Consider the following 25,392-nt stretch of genomic DNA (forward strand, 5'->3'; position numbering starts at 1 on the left):
AACAGTTCGGATTATTCATTTATTTCTTCAAAAAGTAAATAGTTTCAGAGAAAAAGTCTGACTTTGTCCGAGAAGAAACAGGTTTCTGATAAACCAACACAAATCACTTACAGATCATTTTACACAGTTAGACGTCGTATCTTTGCTTTCGTCGGTGCAGACTCAGATAAAGCGCTGAGTCGGCCTGAGGGGTCGGAGCTGAAACATCTTTATTAAAGTAACTCGACTCAACAACATTTCTGTACAAACGTCCTCTTCTAGTAACACGGATGAGATGAAGGAGTGAAGTTTCACAGGAACCGGATCCCGGCGCCGAACTGGACCCCGTCACAAATCCTGCAGGACCAGTTTACGGATCAATATCAAACAGGTTAACGTCAGGAAACGTACGATAACGTGTGTTTGTTGGTTCTTATGTTACTGACATTTACATGCACTGCATCATTTTCAATGTGTATATTAAAAATCAATAAACAAACTTTATAAAAAAAATCAATAAAAAAAACATGTTAACATAAGGGATGGAATAATATATCGTGCCACGTGTGCGATACAGATACGTGTCGTGGAGGTGACACGACACGTATCACCCGACCCCGGGTCACCCGACCCCGGGTCACCCGGGTCCCCTACCCACCTGTCTCCACTCTGGACTCCCATGGGGATGCAGTAGTTGAGCTCCAGCCGGGCGATGTTTCCCAGACGCAGCACCAGCCCCAGCCCGTAGGACCAGCGGAGGCTCTGGGCCAGTCTGCTCAGGTGGCCCCGGGGCCCCTCACCTGGGAACACACAGGTGAGCTCAGTCAACGCAGGCCAGCGCCGCCATATATAATAATAACACTAACTAGACAATTTCCTCGCAGAAATTTCGAGAGTGCCAGGGCGGGCTGCTGCACATTTGTGTACATTGTTGCATTTTGCAAGCGATAAAAGGTGAGGACTCACATATCGGCCAATCAGAAGAAGGGGCGGGGCTAATTTGCACCAATGAACGTCAAGGACTCTATACTGAGTCCTATGACACCACCCATGACTCTCTATGTCAAACCATTCCAAAGATATTGGACTATAACATATCGGCCAATCAGAAGAAGGGGCGGGGCTAATTTGTATATATATAATATACAAATGTAAATATTTATATGTATAATAATAATAATATACATATATATCCCATGAACCTGTTCCCAGCAGGACTGGGGATCATCTAAGGTCAAAAGGTCAGGGTTCAGATTTCTCCATTTTCCAGGGTAAAGTATATGAAGTCTGTACTGACTGGGTCATGTGACCAGTCTGGCTCAGTCTAATCAGTACAGCTGAGCTCTGGTTGCTAGGGGCAACAAGAACCTCGAAATGAGGAAGGTTCCGGGTTCGCTTTGAGAAAACCCCAGCTTTTGCCTTGTGACTAGTTCTCAAATAACTCCGATTTGTGAGAAAACCATAGCTCCTAGCAGAAAAACAAAGACATCGTGAGAGACACAGAACCCGGCACATTCTGACAATCTTAATTTTATTCAGATATTCCTTAAAATGTGTTAGTAACGGCAGTTCGAAAACAAAGTGAGATTTTCTTGAAGAAAACTTTTAATTACATTGCAGTCAATGGAGACAGAGGCAGGAATTGGTGCAGCTTTAGCCTCCCCCGTTTAAATTTTGTGCATACCCCGCCTGTCAAAGTCACATTTTATGAATCCCAACATCTATGTCTACATTCTGACCAAAAATTATCTTTCTAACTTTCACGGTTTGGCCGTGAGCTCAAGTTACAAATAAAAATTAAGGTCATTTTTTGACTGTCTCTCCCGTTCTAAAATATTAGAGTTACACTCTAGATTTGACAAAAAAGTGATTTCCAGCCCTCGCTTGAGCACTCATATCTTGAAAAGTGTACATTTTAGGAAAAAATAGTTTCAGGTTTGGAGAGAGAAGTTTTCCTCCGTTTTGAAGTTTGAATGACAGTCCTACGTGCAAGTATGAGAAAGATACGTGACTCAGAAAAAAGGTGAATTTGGAGTTTTTCCAACCTCCTTCCAGCCACAGTGTTACATTCTGCCCCATTCACTTACATGGGAAAATCTCCCCATTAGTTTGGAAATTTGGAAATGTTTTTGCACTTTGTGCAAAAACTATTTGTGCCATCGCTCTGAAAATCCACAGGACTGTAGTTAAATTCAGGGCCTACAACTTTCTAAATTGGTTCATCATTTTTCGAGTAACCGTGTGCGAGTGGTGAGGCCCCAAACTTCTCCCAATGCATTCCGGATGGCGCTAAAAGCGCACGTTTTTGCACGTTGCGCAAAAACGTGCTCGACAATGGCTAATAAAAGTCATAGCACATGATTCCCGCTTAAGGCGCACGTTTCTACGTTTTTACTTTTCGCGTTTTCTCAAAGCTGTAGGAGGAGTAGCGAACCAAAGTTTTGTCCGGAAAATGAATAATAAACCCGCAGGATAACATTAGTGCCTCTGGCTTTGCCAGAGGCATTCCTCCTCCAATGCATAGCTTTGGAGGAGGAATGCCTCGTGCTGCAGCCGTGGCACTAATAATAATAATACATTTTATTTAAAGGATTCTTTCTTGGCACTCAAGGTCGCCGTACACAACACATATTAAAAATAAAACCAGCAGAACACATTTACAAACATTAGAAAACATTTAAAAACAGCAGAGGTAAAAAGCCCTGGGGCCCCAGGACAGAACTCTGGGGAACACCACAAGTAACGGAGGAGGGGATGGATTTCAGGGACTTGAGTTGACTGAACAGTGAGGCCAGAGAGGTACGATGTAAACCACCGACGCACGCACGCACGCACGCACGCACGCACGCACGCACGCACGCACGCACGCACGCACGCACGCACGCACGCCCAACCTCCTCTCACCGTAGTTGAGTTTCTCACCGTAGTTGAGGTTTCTCACCGTAGTTGAGGTTTCTCACCGTAGTTGAGGTTTCTCACCGTAGTTGAGTTTCTCACCGTAGTTGAGGTTTCTCACCGTAGTTGAGTTTCTCACCGTAGTTGAGTTTCTCACCGTAGTTGAGGTTTCTCACCGTAGTTGAGGTTTCTCACCGTAGTTGAGTTTCTCACCGTAGTTGAGGTTGCAGAGGTTTCTCACCGTAGTTGAGGTTTCTCACCGTAGTTGAGGTTTCTCACCGTAGTTGAGGTTTTTTCTCACCGTAGTTGAGGTTTTTTCTCACCGTAGTTGAGGTTTCTCACCGTAGTTGAGGTTTCTCACCGTAGTTGAGGTTTTTTCTCACCGTAGTTAAGGTTGCAGAGGTTTCTCACCGTAGTTGTGGTTTCTCACCGTAGTTGAGGTTTTTTCTCACCGTAGTTGAGGTTTTTTCTCACCGTAGTTGAGGTTTTTTCTCACCGTAGTTGAGGTTTTTTCTCACCGTAGTTGAGGTTTTTTCTCACCGTAGTTGAGGTTTCTCACCGTAGTTGTGGTTTCTCACCGTAGTTGAGGTTTTTTCTCACCGTAGTTGAGGTTTTTTCTCACCGTAGTTGAGGTTTTTTCTCACCGTAGTTGAGGTTTCTCACCGTAGTTGAGGTTTTTTCTCACCGTAGTTGAGTTTCTCACCGTAGTTGAGGTTTCTCACCGTAGTTGAGGTTTCTCACCGTAGTTGAGGTTTTTTCTCACCGTAGTTGAGTTTCTCACCGTAGTTGAGGTTTCTCACCGTAGTTGAGGTTTCTCACCGTAGTTGAGGTTTCTCACCGTAGTTGAGGTTGCAGAGGTTTCTCACCGTAGTTGAGGTTTTTTCTCACCGTAGTTGAGGTTTCTCACCGTAGTTGAGGTTTCTCACCGTAGTTGAGGTTTTTTCTCACCGTAGTTAAGGTTTCTCACCGTAGTTGAGGTTTTTTCTCACCGTAGTTGAGGTTTCTCACCGTAGTTGAGGTTTTTTCTCACCGTAGTTGAGGTTTCTCACCGTAGTTGAGGTTTTTTCTCACCGTAGTTGAGGTTGTTTCTCACCGTAGTTGAGGTTTCTTCTCACCGTAGTTGAGGTTTTTTCTCACCGTAGTTGAGGTTTTTTCTCACCGTAGTTGAGGTTTCTCACCGTAGTTGTGGTTTCTCACCGTAGTTGAGGTTTCTCACCGTAGTTGAGGTTTCTCACCGTAGTTGAGGTTTCTCACCGTAGTTGAGGTTTCTCACCGTAGTTGAGGTTGCAGAGGTTTCTCACCGTAGTTGAGGTTTTTTCTCACCGTAGTTGAGGTTGCAGAGGTTTCTCACCGTAGTTGAGGTTTTTTCTCACCGTAGTTGAGGTTGCAGAGGTTTCTCACCGTAGTTGAGGTTGCAGAGGTTTCTCACCGTAGTTGAGGTTTCTCACCGTAGTTGAGGTTGCAGAGGTTTCTCACCGTAGTTGATTTTCTCACCGTAGTTGAGGTTTTTTCTCACCGTAGTTGAGGTTTCTCACCGTAGTTGAGGTTGCAGAGGTTTCCAGCGTTGAGGAAGAAGTGAGTCCGGAACAGTTCTCCGAAGCCGCCCCTGCCGGGCCTGAAGGGCAGGGGGGTGTAGAGGTGCAGACCCCCGGCCCAGTAGGCCTCGCCCCCCAGGTAGTCTCCTGCAGGAGAACCAGACCCCCATCAGAACCAGACCCAGATCAGAACCAGACCAGACCCCCCATGTCATCCACATGAAAACGCAAATAAATGTTTAAAAAAACTCTGGGCAAAGTGATGCGTGTAGACGGAGACAACCGGAGTTTTGCGTTTTCGAACGTCACATTGTGCTCCAAAACAACAACAAATCTGCTCTGATTCTGACGTCTAACGTGCGACTAGGGCTGGGCGGTTTGGACTAAAAAATGTATCGCGATAATTTCTGGCATTTATCCTGATAACGATAAAAATGACGATAAAAAAAATACCAATACAAAAATGTCATCAACGGAAATTCTTTCTTTCTTTCTTTCTTTCTTTCTTTCTTTCTTTCTTTCTTTCTTTCCTTCCTTCCTTCTTTTTTTCCTTCCTTCCTTCCTTCTTTCTTTTTTCCCTTCCTTCCTTCTTTCCTTCCTTCGATCTTTTTTCCCTTCCTTCCTTCCTTCCTTCCTTCCTTCTTTCTTTTTTCCCTTCCTTCCTTCCTTCCTTCCTTCCTTCCTTCCTTCCTTCCTTCCTTCTTTCTTTTTTCCCTTCCTTCCTTCCTTCCTTCCTTCCTTCCTTATTTCTTTTTTCCCTTCTTTCCTTCCTTCCTTCTTTCTTGTTTTCTTTCCTTCCTTCCTTTTTTTTTCCATTCCTCCCTTCCTTCCTTCTTTCTTTTTTCCCTTCCTTCCTTCCTTCCTTCCTTTTTCCCTTCCTTCCTTCCTTCCTTCCTTCCTTCCTTCCTTCCTTCCTTCCTTCCTTTTTCCCTTCCTTCCTTCCTTCCTTCTATCTTTTTTCCCTTCCTTCCTTCCTTCCTTCTATCTTTTTTCCCTTCCTTCCTTCCTTCCTTCTTTCTTTTTTCCCTTCCTTCCTTCCTTCCTTCTTTCTTTTTTCCCTTCCTTCCTTCCTTCCTTCTTTCTTTTTTCCCTTCCTTCCTTCCTTCTTTCTTTTTTCCCTTCCTTCCTTCCTTCTTTCTTTTTTCCCTTCCTCCCTTCCTTCCTTCTTCCCTTCCTTCCTTCTTTCTTTTTTCCTTTCCTTCCTTCCTTCCTTCCTTCCTTCCTTCCTTCCTTCCTTCCTTCCTTCCTTCCTTCCTTCCTTCCTTCCTTCCTTCCTTCCTTCCTTCCTTCCTTCCTTCCTTCCTTCCTTCCTTCCTTCCTTCCTTGACGGTTTATCGTGAACGGTAAAATATCTCCCATTCCTACGTGCGACCTTTGTTTACTACAGAACTACAGATGATCCAGCATCTGTTCTCCAAACTATTTATTAAATAAATGGTCTCTGGTCTTGACAGCCGTTTACTGCGTTACACCGTGTCCACACTGCGAGCGAGCGTCAAAAACAGTTCCATTGCTTTATTTTTTTTATTGCACTGTCCTAACTGGTTGCGAGTGACGCGGCGCGACGTTTTGACCTGGACTTTTGTCGCACGCCCTGGTTCTATTTTCTTCCTGTCGCTCGCGTTGAAAGCTTAATTTGTGCCGGATCCTGCCGGATTTCTCGTGTCCTCTGCTTTTCCCCCACATCCCAGTAATGATCTGACATGTTTGCTGCTTTAACACCACGAACACGCCGCTCACTCACACTGTTCGCTGTTTGATTGCGTCACCGTTCGGTTTTTTCCCACTTATTCCACCGAACAATAAGCTTGTTTTCTGTTTAGAAAGTACAAACGTAGGAAGATTACAAGTAATCACCATCTTTTACTTGTCCCTTTACTCGTTTAGGAGTTTCTTTCAGGAGCACGGGCGGGTGAATAAAGGCTGATTTATGGTTCCGCGTAAAATCAACGGCGTAGCCTACGGCGTAGGGTTCGCGGTGACGCGCACCGTTCGGTGAGTGCGCCGCGTATCCTACGTCGTAAGGTCTGCGTTGGTGTAACGCGGAACCATAAATCAGCCTTTTGAAAGGCGAGTCTCAGCTGTCAATCAAAAGAACGTGGTAGAACGTGGGGCCAATTACGCGTTCAGTGTTTCAGGACAGAGCGCGTCCGATGCCACGCAGTGCGACGCGACAGTCGGACACTCGCATGCAGTTAGGACAAGCTGTTACACCGACGTAGAGCCTACGCCGTAGGGTACTCGGCGGCACGCAGCCCTACGCCGTACCCTACGGCGTAGGGCTGCGTGGATTAACGCGGCAGCTCCGTGGCGGGACACGGGGGGACTCGGGGGCTCGTTACCGAGAAGGAGACGGGGCTCCCGGTGTAGCTGCGCCGCAGAGGCCGGAAGAACAGATGATCTACAGGTTTGGATGCTTATGAATGTGGAAAACGCAGATCTTTGGTTCTGTGTGGAAGGTTTTTTCTTAAAAACGATGTAATGTGGATACAAATTATTTTATAAACGGAGGGGGAAATATTGGGTTTAAAAAATCCCCGGCTACGTGTGTTTACGTAGACTCAGCCGTACCAGACCCCCCCATCAGAACCAGACCTGACCCCCCCCTGAGACTCAGTACTCACCGTCCGTCTGGGGGCCCATGCTGTACATGCTGAAGCCCCTGATGCTGGTGGGCCCCCCGAGGTAGAACCTGGGGGGGGGACATGAACACATTAAGATATGAAGACATGGACACATGGACACATGGACGCATGGACACATGGACACATGGACACATGAACGCATGAACGCATGAACGCATGAACACATGGACACATGAACGCATGAACGCATGAACACATGAACGCATGAACGCATGAACACATGGACACATGGACGCATGAACGCATGAACGCATGAACGCATGAACGCATGAACGCATGAACGCATGAACACATGGACACATGAACGCATGAACGCATGAACACATGGACACATGGACACATGAACGCATGAACGCATGAACGCATGAACACATGGACACATGGACACATGAACGCATGAACGCATGAACACATGGACACATGAACACATGGACACATGAACACATGAACACATGAACACATGGACACATGAACACATGAACACATGAACACATGAACACATGAACACATGGACACATGAACACATGAACACATGGACACATGAACACATGAACACATGGACACATGAACACATGAAGACATGGACACATGAACACATGAACACATGGACACATGAACGCTGGAGCCTCCCCCCCCCCACCCCACCTACCTGTCGGCGATGCAGGTGGGCTGGTCCCCGATGGGAAGCAGCAGACCGCCCCACAGGGAGGCAGAGAGGACCTGGGGGGGAAACCGGGTCAGAACCAGAACCACAACAAACCACCTGGGGGGGGGGGGACCGGGTCAGAACTAGGGTTGGGCAAAAATATTTAAAAAAAATCGATGCATCAGTTCTCCCCGCCCGCCCACCCGCTCGCAAGACCCGGTTACGTTCACCGTTACCGCGGCAACCTTTAAAGAGCAGATTGCAGGTTAGGGTTTTTTCAAAAATGATACCTGACCTTATGTGAAAATGACTATGTGAGAAGTTAATGTAGGATTTAATATGTTTTACAAGACATAAGGCACGTATTCAGAGGAAAAAGTGGCTGATTTTAGCCAAGCTCCTACAAACGCTTTTTTTTTCAAACACCGCGTCATATGACGCAGCGGGAGGGAGACGTCTCCACTAAAGTACTATAGTACTAGTACTATAGTCTCCACAGCTCTGCCCCATCTGACTGCCCAGACCCCGTCCACACGTAGCCGGGTATCTGCTAAACCCAAGATATTTTCCTACGTTTGGACCTGTCAAGGTGAAGATTTTTGAAAACTCTGTTTATGTAGATGCGTGTAGACAGAGACAACCGGAGTTTTGCGTTTTCGAATGTCACATTATGCTCCAAAACAACAACAAATCTGCTCTGATTCTGACGTGCGACCTTTGTTTACTACAGAATTGCCGGACATGGCAGAAGGATCAAGCAAAGCGATCAACGCTCAGACTCTTACGTTGGGGGAGCAAAGCCGCAAGCTGGATGCGATTGTTGAACAGAATCGCAGGCTGGCGGCGTCTTTGAGCTCATTGGCAAGATTGATAACAACCTGGAGAAGTTGGAAGCTCGGCTTGGCCGGAATTGATCACAATTCGTCTGATTGGAGTCGCCATTGATGAACCAGAGACTGAAGGCAGACGGAAAATTACTGAGGCTGCCTGTTTTCAAAATAATTGCTGATTCTATAATCTGGCCTTGACAGAGCGGTTTGGCCGATCGCTCCTGGTCACAATCTTCCTGGTGGAATGTAAACAAGATGACTCTGCCCCCACTAGCCCTCCCCTCCCACGAACATCTGTGGATCTGTTTCAGAACTGACCGAGCCGACTGTTCATCAAGATCATCAAGGACACTGGGTGAGAGCAGCTCTGGGCGGAGGTTCACGGACGGACTCATCGCACACACACACACACACACACACACACACACACACACACACACACACACACACACACACACACACACACACACACACACACACACACACACACACACACACACACACACACACACACACACACACACACACTGATAACCCCCCGAACGAAAATCGGTACACACCTGTATCATGTTGCAACTTAAAGAAAAGTCTCTTGGCGCCATGGCCAAAGAAGTCGGCCATTTTGAATTAATTGTGTAATTTTGGCGCAATTTATGCCATTTCTTCGGCCGCTTCTTCGCCCGAACCGTAACGTGCACCCAGGTGTGTTATACATCAAAATGTGCGTCTCCATCCTGCAACTACGCGCATTACTTTTCTCAGTCAAAAGCGTTACCGTGGCGACACTAGACGCAAAATCTGATTGGTCCATATTTGATAGTTCCTACTTTCTGCGATAACTTTTGAATAGTTTGACATACAGACTCGTGGGTGGTGTCATGGGACTCAGTTTTCTACTCCTTCACCTTAATTGGTGCAAATTAGCTCCGCCCCTTCTTTTGATTGGTCGATATTTGATAGTTCCTATTTTCTGCAATGACTTTTGAATGGCTTGACATAGAGACTCATGAATAGAATAGGAGACTTCATTGATTTCCCAGAGGAGAAATTCAGTCGTGCAGCAGCCAAAACACACACACTTTATACAAAAAATGTAAAATAGAAATAACCAATAAATAGTTAAATAATACAAAGAGCAATATAGAGCATAAGAGCATAAAAAGTAGAAAAAGAATATGTACAAGAGAGAAAAAAAATAGTAAACACCAAAAAAATGGATAATATCTACAAAGAATTTACAAATATTTTCAAAAATACGTGAGGTATTTACTGGTTATTGCACTTATAAAGAGACAGGTTTATTGCACTCGGGTGGTTACAGTTGCTGGTGGAGTCATCGGACTTAGTTTTGAGTCCTTGACCTTTATTGGTGAACATTGCACGCGCGAGCGACTGTTCATTGCTGCTTGTAGCTTTAATTTTCATTATTATCATCATTATTATTAGAATGTTCTCCACTAAGATCAGATCATGTTTATCAGAGTATCATGTTTACTACCATCATGTTTGTTTGTTTGCACACGTGCAGAAGGAAGACACTAAAAGCTGGTAGAACTTCTGAACTAAAGAGTTCCCGGTTCTGGACTCACCGAGTCCCAGAGGAGGGTTCTGTTGATCTGGACCTCGAAGTCCTCCTTCAGGAAACTGGCGTCTCCTCCGGTGTAGCCGGCCAGCTCCTGCAGGACAGAACCGGGACACGTCAGGACCAGAACCAGAACAGAACCAGCACCAGAACCAGAACAGAAACAGAACCAGAACCAGAACCAGACCTGGTGGATCTTCAGCAGGCCGCCTCTCCGGGGCAGGATGGAGGAGTTCCTGGTGTCCACCACCATGGCGTGCTGCAGAGGAAACAGTGTGTGAGACCTCTAGAACCGGGTCAGGGGGGTGCAGGGGGGCCCGGCGGGACCCGGGCCGCCCCAGAACTCACGCTGAGACGCGGGTCGGTACCGAGAGCGAGGACTTGAGGGAGTGGCCGCTCTCCTCCCGGACGGCGAAGGACGCCGTGTTGGCCAGACAGCCCAGCTCCCTCCACACGGCCTCCCACTTCAGGGTCTGGCTGGTCTTCCACACGGGGAACTGGGGGGAACAGACACCAGTTAGACACGGGGAACTGGGGGGAACAGACACCAGTTAGACACGGGGAACTGGGGGGACAGACGGGACAGACGGGGGGGACAGAGGTCAGTCAAACACTGGTCCTCCACACCGGGAACTGGGGGGAACAGACACCAGTTAGACACGGGGAACTGAGGGGTGAAGGGAGAAAAATACATTTTGTGTCCTGAAATGCCCTGGATTCCCAAAACACAGCTTTAGGCCCAATCCCAATTCAACTTCACTCGCCCTTCTTTTCTCCACTCGCACTTCTTTTCTTCCCTAACCCCTAAAAAAGAAGGGGGAGATTTTAGGGCACTTGAGATCTAGGGCACTTGGCCCAGGTGCCTGTCCCATTTCTCCTACTCCCCCTCGTTTTCATCCCTAACCTGATCAGGAAGCTGAGAGCCAAAAGCTGTTTTAATTTCAGCTGTAGCGCTGTTAATATGGCACTTTATTAAGTTTTAATATTTTTTCCACGTATAAAGGTAACCTTAAGATCTGCAGCCGGGGCTCAGTTTCGAGATTTCTGTCTGCCGGCTCCGGAGCTTGGGTCCGCGGTTAAATCGACGCAGAGCCTACGGCGTAGCTTACGTAGCCTACGGCGTAGCTTACGTAGCCTACGGCGTAGGTTATGTAGCCTACGGCGTAGCTTACGTAGCCTACGGCGTAGGTTACGTAGCCTACGGCGTAACCTAACAGCCTTTACTCCGGCGCGATCTTAGCGAACAACGGACAAAAAAGGGATTATGTACATTCACTGAGTGAATATTATGAAAGTAAAATATTGGTTTGTCACTAGAAATGTTATCAAAACGCATTTTTATGCAGAAACTAACTCAAAATATTGATTTTATTCACAAAAAAATAAGAAATGTCCGCCATGTTTTATTTTTTGATTCAGTCCGCAAATGACGACGAAAAGCATTCTGGGAAATTTTCATACCCCCTCGCTCGCCAAGTCAGCATCTGAAAACCCTCGATCCGTAGGGGCTATTCTCAGCCCCTCGCCCTCGTTATGCCCCCTCCCCCTAGGTGAAAAGAGGAATTGGGACACCACTACCCTCACGGGAACACGCAAAAGTTAGGGTCAGTGAAGAAAACGAGGGCGAGGGGGAGAATTGGGACGCAGCCTTAGTCTTTAGTCAGCCATGCACCTGCTGTTTATCATAACAAATGCTTGTTTTTCTGTGAGAAAGAGTCTAGTTCGCACGGGATTTTGGTCCTCTGTGAGCCGAGACTTATTTTGAGAGCTTGCGGACGGGGGGGGGCGAATAGGCCCCCCCCCATCCGCAAGGTGCTGAGGTAAAGGTATAAAGACGCGAGAGCCGGAAGTTCGGGTTCAGAGTCTGCTGTGGGTCTAGTGCAGGACGCCCAGCGCGGTTTCTTTGGCCTACTCTGTATCAGGACTGTTCGGCTCTCCAGTCTCGTGTGGAAGTAAGAGTTAGGCCTTAAACCTTTGTAGTTGTGTGTGAGGAATATTGCTCTGCCATTTGCGGGGGATAACTTGACACCTTATCCTAGCAAAAGAGTAGTTTTGTGGGTGTCTTCTATGCAAATGCTTGCTTTTCTTGCTGGTAGTAAAGATCCATACATCATTATAGCAAAAGCGAGTGTGTGTGTGTGTGATTCATTTTGGTACAGCCGACCACTTCTAGAACCTTAAAGTGAGATTTTCTCCCAAACAGGGGGACAGACAGCTGTGAGACACGGGGAACTGGGGGGACAGACACCAGGACAGACACCAGGACAAACAGAGGACGAGGGAAACAGTGTTTACGCTGAGTTCTGCAGAGACGCCCCGGTCCGTCTCCCTCAGGAGCTCCAGGGAAACTGACCCGTCACCTTGTAGACGTTCAGAGAGACGCTGGAACAGAGAAGAAGTTTATCTGTAGAACAATTCAAGACAAGGTCATTACAAGTGTTTTACATCAACATTAGAAGAGGCAACTAGGAATGGGTGATATTTTACCGTTCACGATAAACCGTTAAAAATATTCCCCACGGTAAGAATTTGTATTTCACGGTAAGAAGGAAGGAAGGAAGGAAGGAAGGAAGGAAGGAAGGAAGGAAGGAAGGAAGGAAGGAAGGAAGGAAAAAAAGAAAGAAGGAAGGAAGGAAGGAAGGAAGGAAGGAAGGAAGGAAGGAAGGAAGGAAGGGAAAAAAGAAAGAAGGAAAGAAGGAAGGAAGGAAGGAAGGAAGGAAGGAAGGAAGGAAGGAATGAAGGAAGGAAGGAAGGAAGGAAGGGAAAAAAGAAAGAAGGAAGGAAGGAAGGAAGGAAGGAAGGAAGGAAGGAAGGAAGGAAGGAAGGAAGGAAGGAAGGAAGGGAAAAAAGAAAGAAGGAAGGAAGGAAGGAAGGAAGGAAGGAAGGAAGGAAGGAAGGAAGGAAGGAAGGAAGGGAAAAAAGAAAGAAGAAGGAAGGAAGGAAGGAAGGAAGGAAGGGAAAAAAGAAAGAAGGAAGGAAGGAAGGAAGGAAGGAAGGAAGGAAGGAAGGAAGGAAGGAAAGGAAGGGAAAAAAGAAAGAAGGAAGGAAGGAAGGAAGGAAGGAAGGAAGGAAGGAAGGAAGGGAAAAAAGAAATAAGGAAGGAAGGAAGGAAGGAAGGAAGGAAGGAAGGGAAAAAGAAAGAAGGAAGGAAGGAAGGAAGGAAAAAAAGAAAGAAGGAAGGAAGGAAGGAAGGAAGGAAGGGAAAAAAGAAAGAAGGAAAGAAGGAAGGAAGGAAGGAAGGAATGAAGGAAGGAAGGAAGGAAGGAAGGGAAAAAAGAAAGAAAGAAGGAAGGAAGGAAGGAAGGAAGGAAGGAAGGAAGGAAGGGAAAAAAGAAAGAAGGAAGGAAGGAAGGAAGGAAGGAAGGAAGGAAGGAAGGAAGGAAGGAAGGAAAAAAAGAAAGAAGGAAGGAAGGAAGGAAGGAAGGAAGGAAGGAAGGGAAAAAAGAAAGAAGGAAGGAAGGAAGGAAGGAAGGAAGGAAGGAAGGAAGGAAGGAAGGGAAAAAAAGAAAGAAGGAAGGAAGGAAGGAAGGGAAAAAAGAAAGAAGGAAGGAAGGAAGGAAGGAAGGAAGGAAGGAAGGAAGGAAGGAAGGGAAAAAAAGAAAGAAGGAAGGAAGGAAGGAAGGGAAAAAAGAAAGAAGGAAGGAAGGAAGGAAGGAAGGAAGGAAGGAAGGAAGGAAGGAAGGAAGGAAGGGAAAAAAGAAAGAAGGAAGGAGGAAGGAAGGAAAAAAGAAGGAAGGAAGGAAGGAAGGAAGGAAGGAAGGAAGGAAGGAAGGAAGGGAAAAAAGAAATAAGGAAGGAAGGAAGGAAGGAAGGAAGGAAGGAAGGAAGGGAAAAAAGAAAGAAGGAAGGAAGCAAGGAAGGAAAAAAGAAAGAAGGAAGGAAGGAAGCAAGGAAGGAAGGGAAAAAAGAAAGAAGGAAGGAAGGAAGGAAGGAAGGAAGGAAGGAAGGAAGGAAGGAAGGGGAAAAAGAAAGAAGGAAGGAAGGAAGGAAGGAAAGAAAGGAGGGAAGGAAGGAAGGAAAAAAAGAAGGAAGGAAGGAAGGAAGGAAGGAAGGAAGGAAGGAAGGAAGGAAGGAAGGAAGGGAAAAAAGAAATAAGGAAGGAAGGAAGGAAAGAAGGAAGGGGAAAAAGAAAGAAGGAAGGAAGGAAGGAAGGGAAAAAAGAAAGAAGGAAGGAAGGAAGGAAGGAAGGAAGGGGAAAAAGAAAGAAGGAAGGAAGGAAGGAAGGAAAGAAAGGAGGGAAGGAAGGAAGGAAAAAAAGAAGGAAGGAAGGAAGGAAGGAAGGAAGGAAGGAGGGAAGGAAGGAAGGGAAAAAAGAAATAAGGAAGGAAGGAAGGAAAGAAGGAAGGGGAAAAAGAAAGAAGGAAGGAAGGAAGGAAGGGAAAAAAGAAAGAAAGGAAGGAAGGAAGGGAAAAAAGAAAGAAGGAAGGAAGGAAGGAAGGGAAAAAAGAAAGAAGGAAGGAAGGAAGGAAGGAAGAAAGGAAGGAAGGAAGGAAGGAAGGAAGGGAAAAAAGAAGGAAGGAAGGGAAAAAAGAAAGGAAGGAAGGAAGGAAGGGAAAAAAGAAGGAAGGAAGGGAAAAAAGAAAGAAAGAAGGAAGGAAAGAAAGAAAGAAAGAAAGAAAGAAAGAAAGAAAGAAAGAAAGAAAGAAAGAAAGAAAGAAAGAAAGAAAGAAAGAAAGAAAGAAAGAAAGAAAGAAAGAAAGAAAGAAAGAAAGAAAGAAAGAAAGAAAGAAAGATGGATAAGACCCTGGAGAAGTTGGAAGCTCGGCTTGGCGGGAATTGATCACAAATTCGTCTGATTGGAGTCGCCATTGAGGAACCAGAGACTGAAAGCAGACGGAAAATTACTGAGTCTGTCTGTTTTCAATATAATTGTTGATTCTATAATCTGGCCTTGACAGGGCGGTTTGGCCGATCACTCTGGTCACAATCTCCCTGGTGGAATGTAAACAAGGAGGCTCTGCCCCCACTAACCCTCCCCTCTCAGGAACATCTGTGGACCTGTTTCAGAACTGACCGAGCCATCTGATAACATCAAGGACACTGGCTGAGAGCAGTTCTGGGCGAAGTTCACGGACTCATCGCTTACACACACTTACTGATAAACACACCTCCCTCATCTCAACGCCTTCCTCGGCCCCCCCCTCTTATCAACCCCCCCCAAAACAGTCAACAGGTTTGAGAGCCGCGCCACTGGCCGCGGTGCTCACTTGGGGTACTGTGCCGGGATCCTCCCGCCCCTAGAACCACCCCCCCGATCTGTTTACCGTTACAGCGGCAACCTTTAACGGGAGACCCGGTTACGTTCAGCGTTACCGCGGCGATCCCTCTTACTTGCGTTCGTAGTGTCCCGGCTGGGGCTTGAAGAAGGACAGGCCGTACGACGTCTCCTTGGTTCCGTAGGAGAACTGGAACGTCATCTTCTCCGCCCGGCCCAGGACGTTGGGCAGTTTCAGGCCCAGAACCTGCAACCACACAACCAGGTGACCCAGGTGACCCAGGTGACCCAGGTGACCCAGGTGCCCCCCCCCCCAGATGACCACCCCCCCCATCTCCTCCCCCTCACCCACCATGCTGCCCTCGTTGTTTCCGACCATGGTGTTGTAACTGCCCGTCAGGCGCCGCAGCTCCGTCACCTCGAACGTCACGTCCAGGCCGTTGGGGAGCGCGTCCTCACCTGGGGACGAGGACAGAGGTTACCGTGACGACGTGAGTGGCCGGCGTCCAGCCAGGACCGGTTCTGGGGGCGGGTCTGGGGGCGGTTCTGGGGGCGGTTCTGGGGGGGCGGGTCTGGGGGCGGTACCTCGCGAGGTGTCGATCACGACCTCCACCTTCCTGAAGATGCCGAGCCGCAGCAGCTTCTGCCGCGCCTCGTGGGCCCGCCGCATCACCTGAGGGGACAGTTAGCGCACGGAATTAGCGCTCGCTGTTAGCGCACGGCGTTAGCGCACGGCGTTAGCGCACGGCGTTAGCGCACGGCGTTAGCGCACGGCGTTAGCGCATGCAGTTTTTGGTTTGGAGTGACAGAGAAGTTACTTTTCAACATTTTGACTTTTTTCTCAAAATTTCGACTTTTTCTCAAAATTTTGACTTTTTCTCAACTTTTTTCTCAAAATTTCGACTCTTTTCACAAAATGTTTTACTTTTTTTCCGAAATTTCGACTTTTCTCTAAAAAATTCCTCTTCTCTTTCTACTTCTCAAAAATTCAACTTTTTTGAAAAGATTTGACTTTTTTCTCAACATTTTGACTTTTTTCTCTCGACATTTCGTCTTTTTTCTTGAAATTTTGTCTTTTTTCCTGAAATTTCGACTTCTTTCTCAAAAATTTCGACTTTTTCTCAAATGTCGACTTTTTTCTCGACTTTTTCTCAAAATTTCGACTTTTTTCTCGACTTTTTTCTCAAAATTTCGACTGTTTTCTCAAAATGTTTTACTTTTTTCTCGAATTTTCGACTTTTTTCTAAAAAATTTGACTTTTTTCTAAAAAAATCGACTTTTTTCTAAAAATGTTGACTTTTTTCTCAATATTTTGACTTTCTTCTCAACATTAAGGCTGATAAAGTCATGCTAGCCAATCAGAATCCTGGAAAAAAACATCAACAAATGACACGAGTAACTTCCAGTTACTTCCAAGATGAACCAGAGTCTTTGGTTTGGAGTGACAGAGAAGTGGAGTTACTTTTAAGTGTGACGTTAGAATATAAAACAGGTAAAATACAAGAAAATATTGACGGTTACAAACTAATTGTAAACACAGGTGTCACTCATGACGCTGGTGACGTTTCTGTCTCATAATGTGACGTTCTGAAGAATAAATGTCCGTTTCTCTCCGTTTACAAGCAAACGTGAAGACGGAGGTTTGAAAAACCTACACTTTGGCCAAAGTTTTCAGAAATGATGGTTTTTGGAGACTTTGAGCTTCGTTTTCGTGTAAACGAACGAACAAAACGCAGGAAAACACCAGCGTTTCTGATACGTGGAGACGGGGCCTGAGAGGGTGAAACTCACGTCGATCAGGTTCCGGGCCCGGAACACTTCTGCGATCTCGTACGTCAGCAGGTCCTCCTTGGTTCTGCCCAGCCCGTCCACGTGGACCTGCTGGACCACCACCTGCAAGAGACCCGGATATTCAGAACCAGACCCGGATATTCAGACCCAGACCCGGATATTCAGAACCAGACCCGGATATTCAGACCCAGACCCGGATATTCAGACCCAGACCCGGATATTCAGAACCAGACCCGGATATTCAGACCCAGACCCGGATATTCAGAACCAGACCCGGATATTCAGAACCAGACCCGGACCTTCAGACCCAGACCCGGATATTCAGACCCAGACCCGGATATTCAGACCCAGACCCGGATATTCAGACCCAGACCGTAGTGCTGGGCGGTATGACCAAAAATTTATATCACGGTATTTTTCAAAATTATATCGGTTTCACGGTAAATCACGGTATTTTTTTTTTTTCATGCACAACTGGGTGTTAACCACATTTTCTAATGATTTGGAAAGGAATTGCTGCAGTAAATTGTCTTAGAATGGCCTATTTTACTGTCATGAGGACGAAGTATTGTAGAAAAACATTAATGTACATTACATTTTACTGTCATGAGGAGGATGCATAAATCAAATAAATGCGATTTAGGCTTTTCAAAGAAAAAAAATCTTTTACAAAATTACAAGGTAGAAAATATTTATTAAACATAAAAAACTGAACATGTTTTAATTTCCAGCATTATGTTGTTTTGGTTCCACCTGCTGGTGAATGTTGGTAAAATTCTTATGGGGTTAGTTTTTGGTTGGCCGATTTATGTTTGTGGTGCAACAGTTACAGAGCGGCCAGTCTATTTCCTTATTTTACAACGCCGTTATTAATTGTTCGGTTTTTTTCCCACTTATTCCACCGAACACCGAAAGTGTTTTTTTTGCCATTTTCAGCCGAACAATTTGGTTTACTGAACAATCGGTGCATCACTGCTGCTAAACAGTCCCCTCACTAACAGTGTCCAGCGGCGCTAGCGTAGCGGCGCTAGCGTAGCGGCGCTAGCGTAGCGCTACGTTCCCAACGTTGTGTAGCTACTGTACAAACTCACCGGTATTACGGTATATGAAACATTCATATCATAAGAAAAATAAACACCGGTATTCGGTATGAACCGGTATACCGCCCAGCACTACCAGACCGGTTCTGGTTGCCCCGGGCCGGACTGGACCAGACCGGGTCTGGTTCCCCCGGGCCGGGCCGGGAGGACCCACCACTCCCCAGCGATCAGAACCGGGTCTTACGTCTTTGTTCTCCAGGATCTCCTGCTTGGGCTCCAGGTCCGGGTTCTCCATGTCGTCGGCCTGGACCCCGAGCTCCGGGCCCCGCATGGGCAGCGGGTCCAGGCTCTGCAACACAGAACCGGCAGATAAAGCCAGTATGTTAAGTAAATATAATGAAATATGTTAGTTAAGTTTCACATACCCATAGACGGCGGTCATTTTATTTTAGTTTTTTTATTTACTTAGTTGTTTTTTTTTTGTGAACATTTGTATTTGTATTGAATTGTTTTATTTTTTTTGAATGAAATAAAGAATAAAATGAAATGAAATGAAATAAGTGGTAGTCTAGTTGTCTACTGTTTTGAAATAAATAAATAAATTACAAATAGTATAAAGTGCATATTGTATTGTTAAGTGTGTATAAGTGTAAGTGCAGGTTTGTAATTCCTGTCTAATGTATTTATGTTCGTTGATTCTCCAGGAGAACAATTTACATGTGTGTGTGTGTGTGTGTGTGTGTGTGTGTGTGTGTGTGTGTGTGTGTGTGTGTGTGTGTGTGTATTAGTGTGTGTGTGTGTGTGTGTGTGTGTGTGTGTGTGTGTGTGTGTGTGTATTAGTGTGTGTGTGTGTGTGTGTGTGGTTCTCCATGGACCGCCACCTTGCCGTGGTGGAGAGCCTTGCGTGTTCCAATGAACCTAAGAGCGATGCCGTCGGGAGCTTCTGCTCCTGGTAGGTTCAACCATGGCGGTAAGGTCGAAGGGGAGGTTCCAGACAAAGTGCGGTCCAAAGACCTCAACGGTGGAAATGGCGGAGGATGACACTATAAGTCACAACGGCACTGAAGGCAGATGAATGCTGCAACAGAGGGTGGTCTCCAGTCGTCATGGACTCCATGCCATTGGATCCAGGCCCCTCTCTGCCAAGGACCGTGTGGTGGCTGCAGGCGCATCAGTCTCCCCACGCTAAAAGACGTCACGCGCAGGCGTCCTCCTGAAGGGAACCTATTCCATTTTACATCCTGGACAACAAAGTCCTGTGGCGATCAGGAAGTGGTAACGGGGGCAGGACAGTGAAGTCTGGCAGTCCCTAGCCACAACCTGGCACACAGGCGGTGGGTGTTAGATTCAGTCGTTAATCTCTTGGACTGAGGCAGAAGAGTTTCTCGGCAGCTGCACCCATGACTGAGCAGCCCTATTCAGGATCCACTCTGCTCACCCCAATAGGGGAGGGGGTTAGAAAAGGTACCCTAAACGTAGCCTGCCTCGCAACATCCTGTCTGGAATACCGCATCCAGAGGGATCACCACCACGCGGTCAGAAACACAGAAAACGGTTACACATTGGAGCCTGGAACGTGCGGACCCTCACGGACAACCAAGCCAGTGATCGACCTGAAAGGCGAACTGCCATCATCTCCAGAGAGCTTCGGAAGTTCAAAATTGACATCGCAGCACTCTCCGAGACCCGACTGGCCGATGAAGGGCAGGTGAAGGAGGAAAAAGGTGGCTATACTTTCTTCTGGAAAGGAAAGCCTGCAAGTGAGCCACGAATCCACGGTGTGGGTTTTGCTATTAAGAACTGCCTCATCAACCACCTCCATGAACTCCCTGTTGGCATCAACGAGCGCCTAATGACCATACGTCTGATGCTTGCTAGCAGTCAGATGGCCACCGTTATTAGTGCCTACGCACCAACCCTTGATGCACAGGACGAAGTTAAGGAGGCCTTCTATGCTGACCTGGATAATGTCCTATCTGAAGTCCCCAAGGAGGACAGGCTAATCCTGCTTGGAGACTTCAATGCCAGAGTGGGTCGAAACCACCACCTATGGCAGGGTATGCTAGGGAGAGAAGGGGTTGGAAACACAAACTCCAACGGCACACTACTGCTAACCAAGTGCTCAGAGCACAACCTGGTCATCACCAACACACTTTTCCGTCAGAAAACCAAGTTCAAAGCATCATGGATGCATCCCCGCTCCAAACTGTGGCACCTCATAGACTATGTCATTGTCCGCTCTAAAGACCGCCGCGATGTCCTTAACACCAGAGCAATGACCAGTGCAGATGACTGCTGGACTGACCACCGCCTCATTCGCTCCATCATGTCTATCCGCTTAATGCGGAAAAGACGGATGCAGAAAAGACCGTGCCGGCCAAAAATTAACTTGAGCTGCTGAGTGACACTACCTACCAACAACAGCTGCAGGAGGCTCTTAGCGCAGCGTTGCCCAAAGAGTACCCAGAGGATACTGAAACACACTGGAGCACACTTTCCACCGCTATAATGAACTCCTGCAAAAAGATCCTTGGTCTCAAAAAGCGGAGGCATCAAGACTGGTACGATGAGAATGACACCGAGATTCAGCGAATAATTGACATCAAGCGGCAAGCTTTCATCACCTGGCAGAATGACATCCACTGCAAGGTGAAGAGACTAGCGCATGCCAAAGCGAAGGCAGCTGTCCAAACGCAGGTTAGGAAACTGAAGAACCAGTGGTGGACAAAGAAGGCTCTGGAGATCGAGCAGCTCGCTGACTCTGGAGACACGAGAGGTTTCTTCGATGCCACAAGAGCGGTGTATGGTCCCAGCTACCGCTGCCTAACCCCCCTTCGCTCAAAGGATGGCCTCTTGCTGCTGAAGGACAAGGAGGCAATCGCAAACAGGTGGAAAGAACACTATGAGGATCTCCTAAACAGGGACACCACTCCTGAGATGGAGGCTCTTGAACAACTCCCTCAACAACCCATTGCGGAAAGCATGGGAGAACCACCTAGCTTGGGTGAGGTGCAGGATGCCTTAGGAATGAGAAACAACAAGGCTGCCGGGCCTGATGGCATCCCAGCAGAAGTCCTAAAGAAAGGCGGACCCGATCTCCTTGAGCACATCCATGCACTGCTTCTCAAGATATGGAAAGAAGAGGAAATCCCTCCACAGCTCAGGGATGCCTTAATCGTCTCCATATTTAAGAAGGGAGACAAGGCAGACTGCGGGAACTACCGTGGCATCTCTCTCCTTTCCACCATAGGGAAAGCCCTCGCTCGGGTCTTGGCCAACAGACTGACCCCCCTGTCAGAAAGCATCCTTCCTGAGTCTCAGAGTGGATTTCGCCCAAGCAGAGGCACCACAGACATGATCTTCATTGCTCGACAACTGCAAGAAAAATGCCGGGAACAAAATCAACCATTATACATGGCCTTCATAGACCTCACCAAAGCCTTCGATTCTGTAAACCGTCAAGCCCTCTGGTTGGTTCTGGCAAAGATTGGCTGCCCAGAAAAATACATCCGGGTACTGAGACTGCTGCATGACAACATGTCAGCCACGGTACTCAGCGGCAGTGGAGACGAAACGGAACCCTTCAGGGTTGACACAGGTGTCAAGCAAGGATGCGTTATCGCTCCAACACTATTCTCCATCTTTGTTGCTGCTATCCTCCACCTCGCAAGCATGCATCTGCCCCAGGGAGTCAAAATCATGTACAGAACCGACGGCCAACTCCTTAACATCAATAGATTCAGGGCTAAAGGTCTGACCACCACCATATCCATCATGGAGCTGCAGTATGCGGACGATAATGCCCTTGTAGCCCTCTCGGAAGAGGACCTACAGTGTATTCTCTCTGCCTTCGCAAAGGCATACAAACAGCTTGGCCTAGCCATCAATATAAAAAAGACACAAATCCTCCACCAACCACCACCAAGCAGCAGTGCACCTGTCCTCCCCCCAAACATCTCAATTGACAACGTCCGACTGGAAAATGTGGATCACTTCCCATTTCCCATCACTTCCCATTTCCCTTTTCAAGGCTAAGGAAGCGAGTCTTCGAGAATCGCGACCTCCAAGGAAAGACCAAAATCCTGGTCTACAAAGCTGTGGTGCTCCCCACCCTTCTGTATGGGTCAGAAGCCTGGACCACCTACAGCAGGCACTTAAAGGCACTCGAAACCTACCATCAGCGATGCCTCCGGAAAATCCTCAGGATCAACTGGGAGGACCGACGCACCAATACCAGCGTCCTGGAGGAGGCTGGCCTGTCCACCATTGCCCAAAACCAGCTTAGATGGACTGGTCATGTAGTCCGAATGGCTGACTCTCGCCTCCCAAAACAAGTCCTTTATTCCCAGCTTGCCGAAGGGAAACGGGCCCCGGGAGGTCAAAAGAAGAGGTTCAAGGACAACATAAAGGCAAACCTGAAGAAGTGTCACATAAACCTTAAATCCTGGGAAGACAAGGCAACAGACAAGACGACCTGGAGAAACCTTGTCCGTGAGGGTGCTGCACAATATAATGACGACCTCCACCATGCTGCACAAGACAAGCGCAGACGCAGAAAGGAGAGAGCCTCCACCAAACAGGCCCAACCCAGACCCACCACCACATTCCCCTGTCCACACTGCACCAGAGTAATCGGGTCCAGGATCGGCCTCTACGCCCACCTGAAGACCCACAAGGACCAGGAAGGAGGACAGTCATACTCGACCACGAGTGACCGCCGATGATGGTGTGTGTGTGTGTGTGTGTGTGTGTGTGTGTGTGTGTGTGTGTGTGTGTGTGTGTGTGCGTGCGTGTGTGTTTTAGGACCAGGACCGGGTCTTACCCTGGCGTGGACGGTGCCCATGCTGAGCTAACTCCTCCGGAGTTCTGCAGAAACCTGGAGACGTCGGGGGAAGAAGCTCCTTAACCTGCAGGTTAATGTCAGAGGTCAGAGGTCAGAGGTCAGACAGCTTTAAAGGTGCAAACGCCACCTACTGTTTTTTTTTTTTAATACCAGTATTTCTTATTATTTATTTTTCCTATTATTATAATTATTGTATATACCAGTTTACTGTTTATAGTGTGTTATTATTACCGTGTTATTACTTTTCTATTGATGCCTCTTGTTTTGCACTGTCCCCTTTGCTGCTGTAAACTGCTAATTTCCCCTCTGTGGGACTATTAAAGGATTATCTTATCTTATCTTATCATTTAACCTGTTTTTAAAATTCTATTTATCAGCCGGGTGTCTTTTAAGAAATGAATCAGTGTTTCTGGTGATTCCACCCTCTCTTTCTCCCTCTGTTTCCAGAATCCTCCTCTCTTCCACTCGTCCTGCCTCATAGCCGTTCTCTTTCTATTTCATATTTGTTACATTAGAATATGTTCAGTTTTCTTTAACTCCACAGTTCTCACACTTATCACTGTCCCTTTTCCACTAACATACGTATCATTTAATCCTGTGTTCCAGTCTGAGTCTGTTATAACTGTTTCCTTCTGTTCCTTTCTCTAGGATTCTTTATGATAGACTTTTTATTTTGTGATAATATCACGGTCCTTTCTGATCTTCCTCCCACCTTTTCTGCCATATTTCCATTCCTTTCTTCTTTATTACATTTAAAAACATTAAAACATTAAAAAACAGCCTGTAACTTTGGTTTTATCAGCATTTAAAATGAGCTTTAGTTGCGAGAGCTGCGTCTGGAGAACATTAAAAACATTAAAACATTAAAAACAGCCTGTAACTGGAATGAACCTGGTCAGGTTCGAGCTAGGGTTTCCACCTTTCAGAAATAGAAATAAGGGACGTCCTGATTTCAGCAGCGCAGGAGCCAAAAAAAAGCCCCAAAACTTCTAAACTGAATAAAAATGTGTTTATTTTATATGAAAAAACAAAATGCTTTGATTTAAAGTTTAAAGTGCTTTAATAGCATTGAACTTGCACGACTGTACAGACAGACAACCATACTAGTAACTGAAATATCCTCCTATGCTACATATGTAACATCAGCCCAGATGTAATATAGCCTACAGGTGAAGAATATGGTGTAAAAGTTAATTTATTTCAATAATTCAACTAGAATATGGTGTAAAAGTTAATTTATTTCAATAATTCAACTAGAATATGGTGTAAAAGTTAATTTATTACAATAATTCAACTAGAATATGGTGTAAAAGTTAATTTATTTCAATAATTCAACTAGAATATGGTGTAAAAGTTAATTTATTACAATAATTCAACTAGAATATGGTGTAAAAGTTAACTTATTTCAATAATTCAACTAGAATATGGTGTAAAAGTTAATTTATTACAATAATTCAACTAGAATATGGTGTAAAAGTTAACTTATTTCAATAATTCAACTAGAATATGGTGTAAAAGTTAACTTATTTCAATAATTCAACTAGAATATGGTGTAAAAGTTCATTTATTTCAATAATTCAACTAGAATATGGTGTAAAAGTTAATTTATTTCAATAATTTCAACTAGAATATGGTGTAAAAGTTAATTTATTTCAATAATTCAACTAGAATATGGTGTAAAAGTTAATTTATTTCAATAATTCAACTAGAATATGGTGTAACAGTTAATGAAAATACGGTACAAATCGTGTCCCATATTAGTTCAATACGGGACGCAGCATTTTTTTTCTCAAATAAAGGACAATTCCGTATTTTACGGGACGGGTGGCGACGCTAGTTCGAGCTCTTCCCCGGCTGGAACCATCAAACCCGTCAAACCCATCAAACCCTGCCCCGGTTCTGCTGTATACACTGATAGTTGATTAATCTTAGAGATAAACTCGGGGAAATAAATACACACCTATTCCAGAGAGGTCACCGGACACACGCCACCAGGAGGCTCCGTGTAAGGAGGCGCTGACGTCACTTCCTGGACACGCCCCCTGCTGCCGCGGGCTCAGCACGGAAAACTGAGAGATGGTTTTATTTTTATTTTTATTCTTCACGGGAAATTATTAAAAAGTATTTGAAAAAAAAACATCTAAATAGTAATTCTGGCAAATACGCCATTATTTCAAATTGAATTAAAATACGGAAGGAGGTCCTGAGCTCACTCCGGGCATGCGCATGCGCAGTGTGATCCGAGGTATTATTTATCTGACAGACGAAGCCAGAGTTAAAAATAAATGTTTATATATATATAAATATATACATACATTACATATATATGTTTATATATATATATATATATATATATATATATATATATATATACATACAAATATATAAACA

The 25,392-nt window shown here is 46.0% G+C and overlaps 1 protein-coding gene across 1 annotated transcript; it reads right to left on the reverse strand.

Moving 5' to 3' along the window:
• On the reverse strand, positions 1-25,028 carry LOC133443652 (sorting and assembly machinery component 50 homolog A-like). Its single transcript, XM_061720757.1, is given in 17 exon segments — positions 1-336; positions 638-779; positions 4,410-4,556; positions 7,034-7,101; positions 7,704-7,774; positions 10,120-10,206; positions 10,300-10,371; positions 10,481-10,609; positions 12,408-12,448; positions 12,451-12,494; positions 15,444-15,574; positions 15,680-15,786; positions 15,913-16,000; positions 17,119-17,220; positions 18,403-18,507; positions 22,981-23,065; positions 24,962-25,028. Coding segments are annotated over 16 exon segments (1,401 nt in total). The 5' UTR covers positions 23,002-23,065; positions 24,962-25,028; the 3' UTR covers positions 1-290.
• Between the last annotated feature and the right edge of the window lie 364 nt (positions 25,029-25,392).

Source organism: Cololabis saira, chromosome 5, assembly GCF_033807715.1.
Source record: "Cololabis saira isolate AMF1-May2022 chromosome 5, fColSai1.1, whole genome shotgun sequence".
In the NCBI taxonomy this organism is placed as follows: Eukaryota; Metazoa; Chordata; class Actinopteri; order Beloniformes; family Belonidae; genus Cololabis; species Cololabis saira.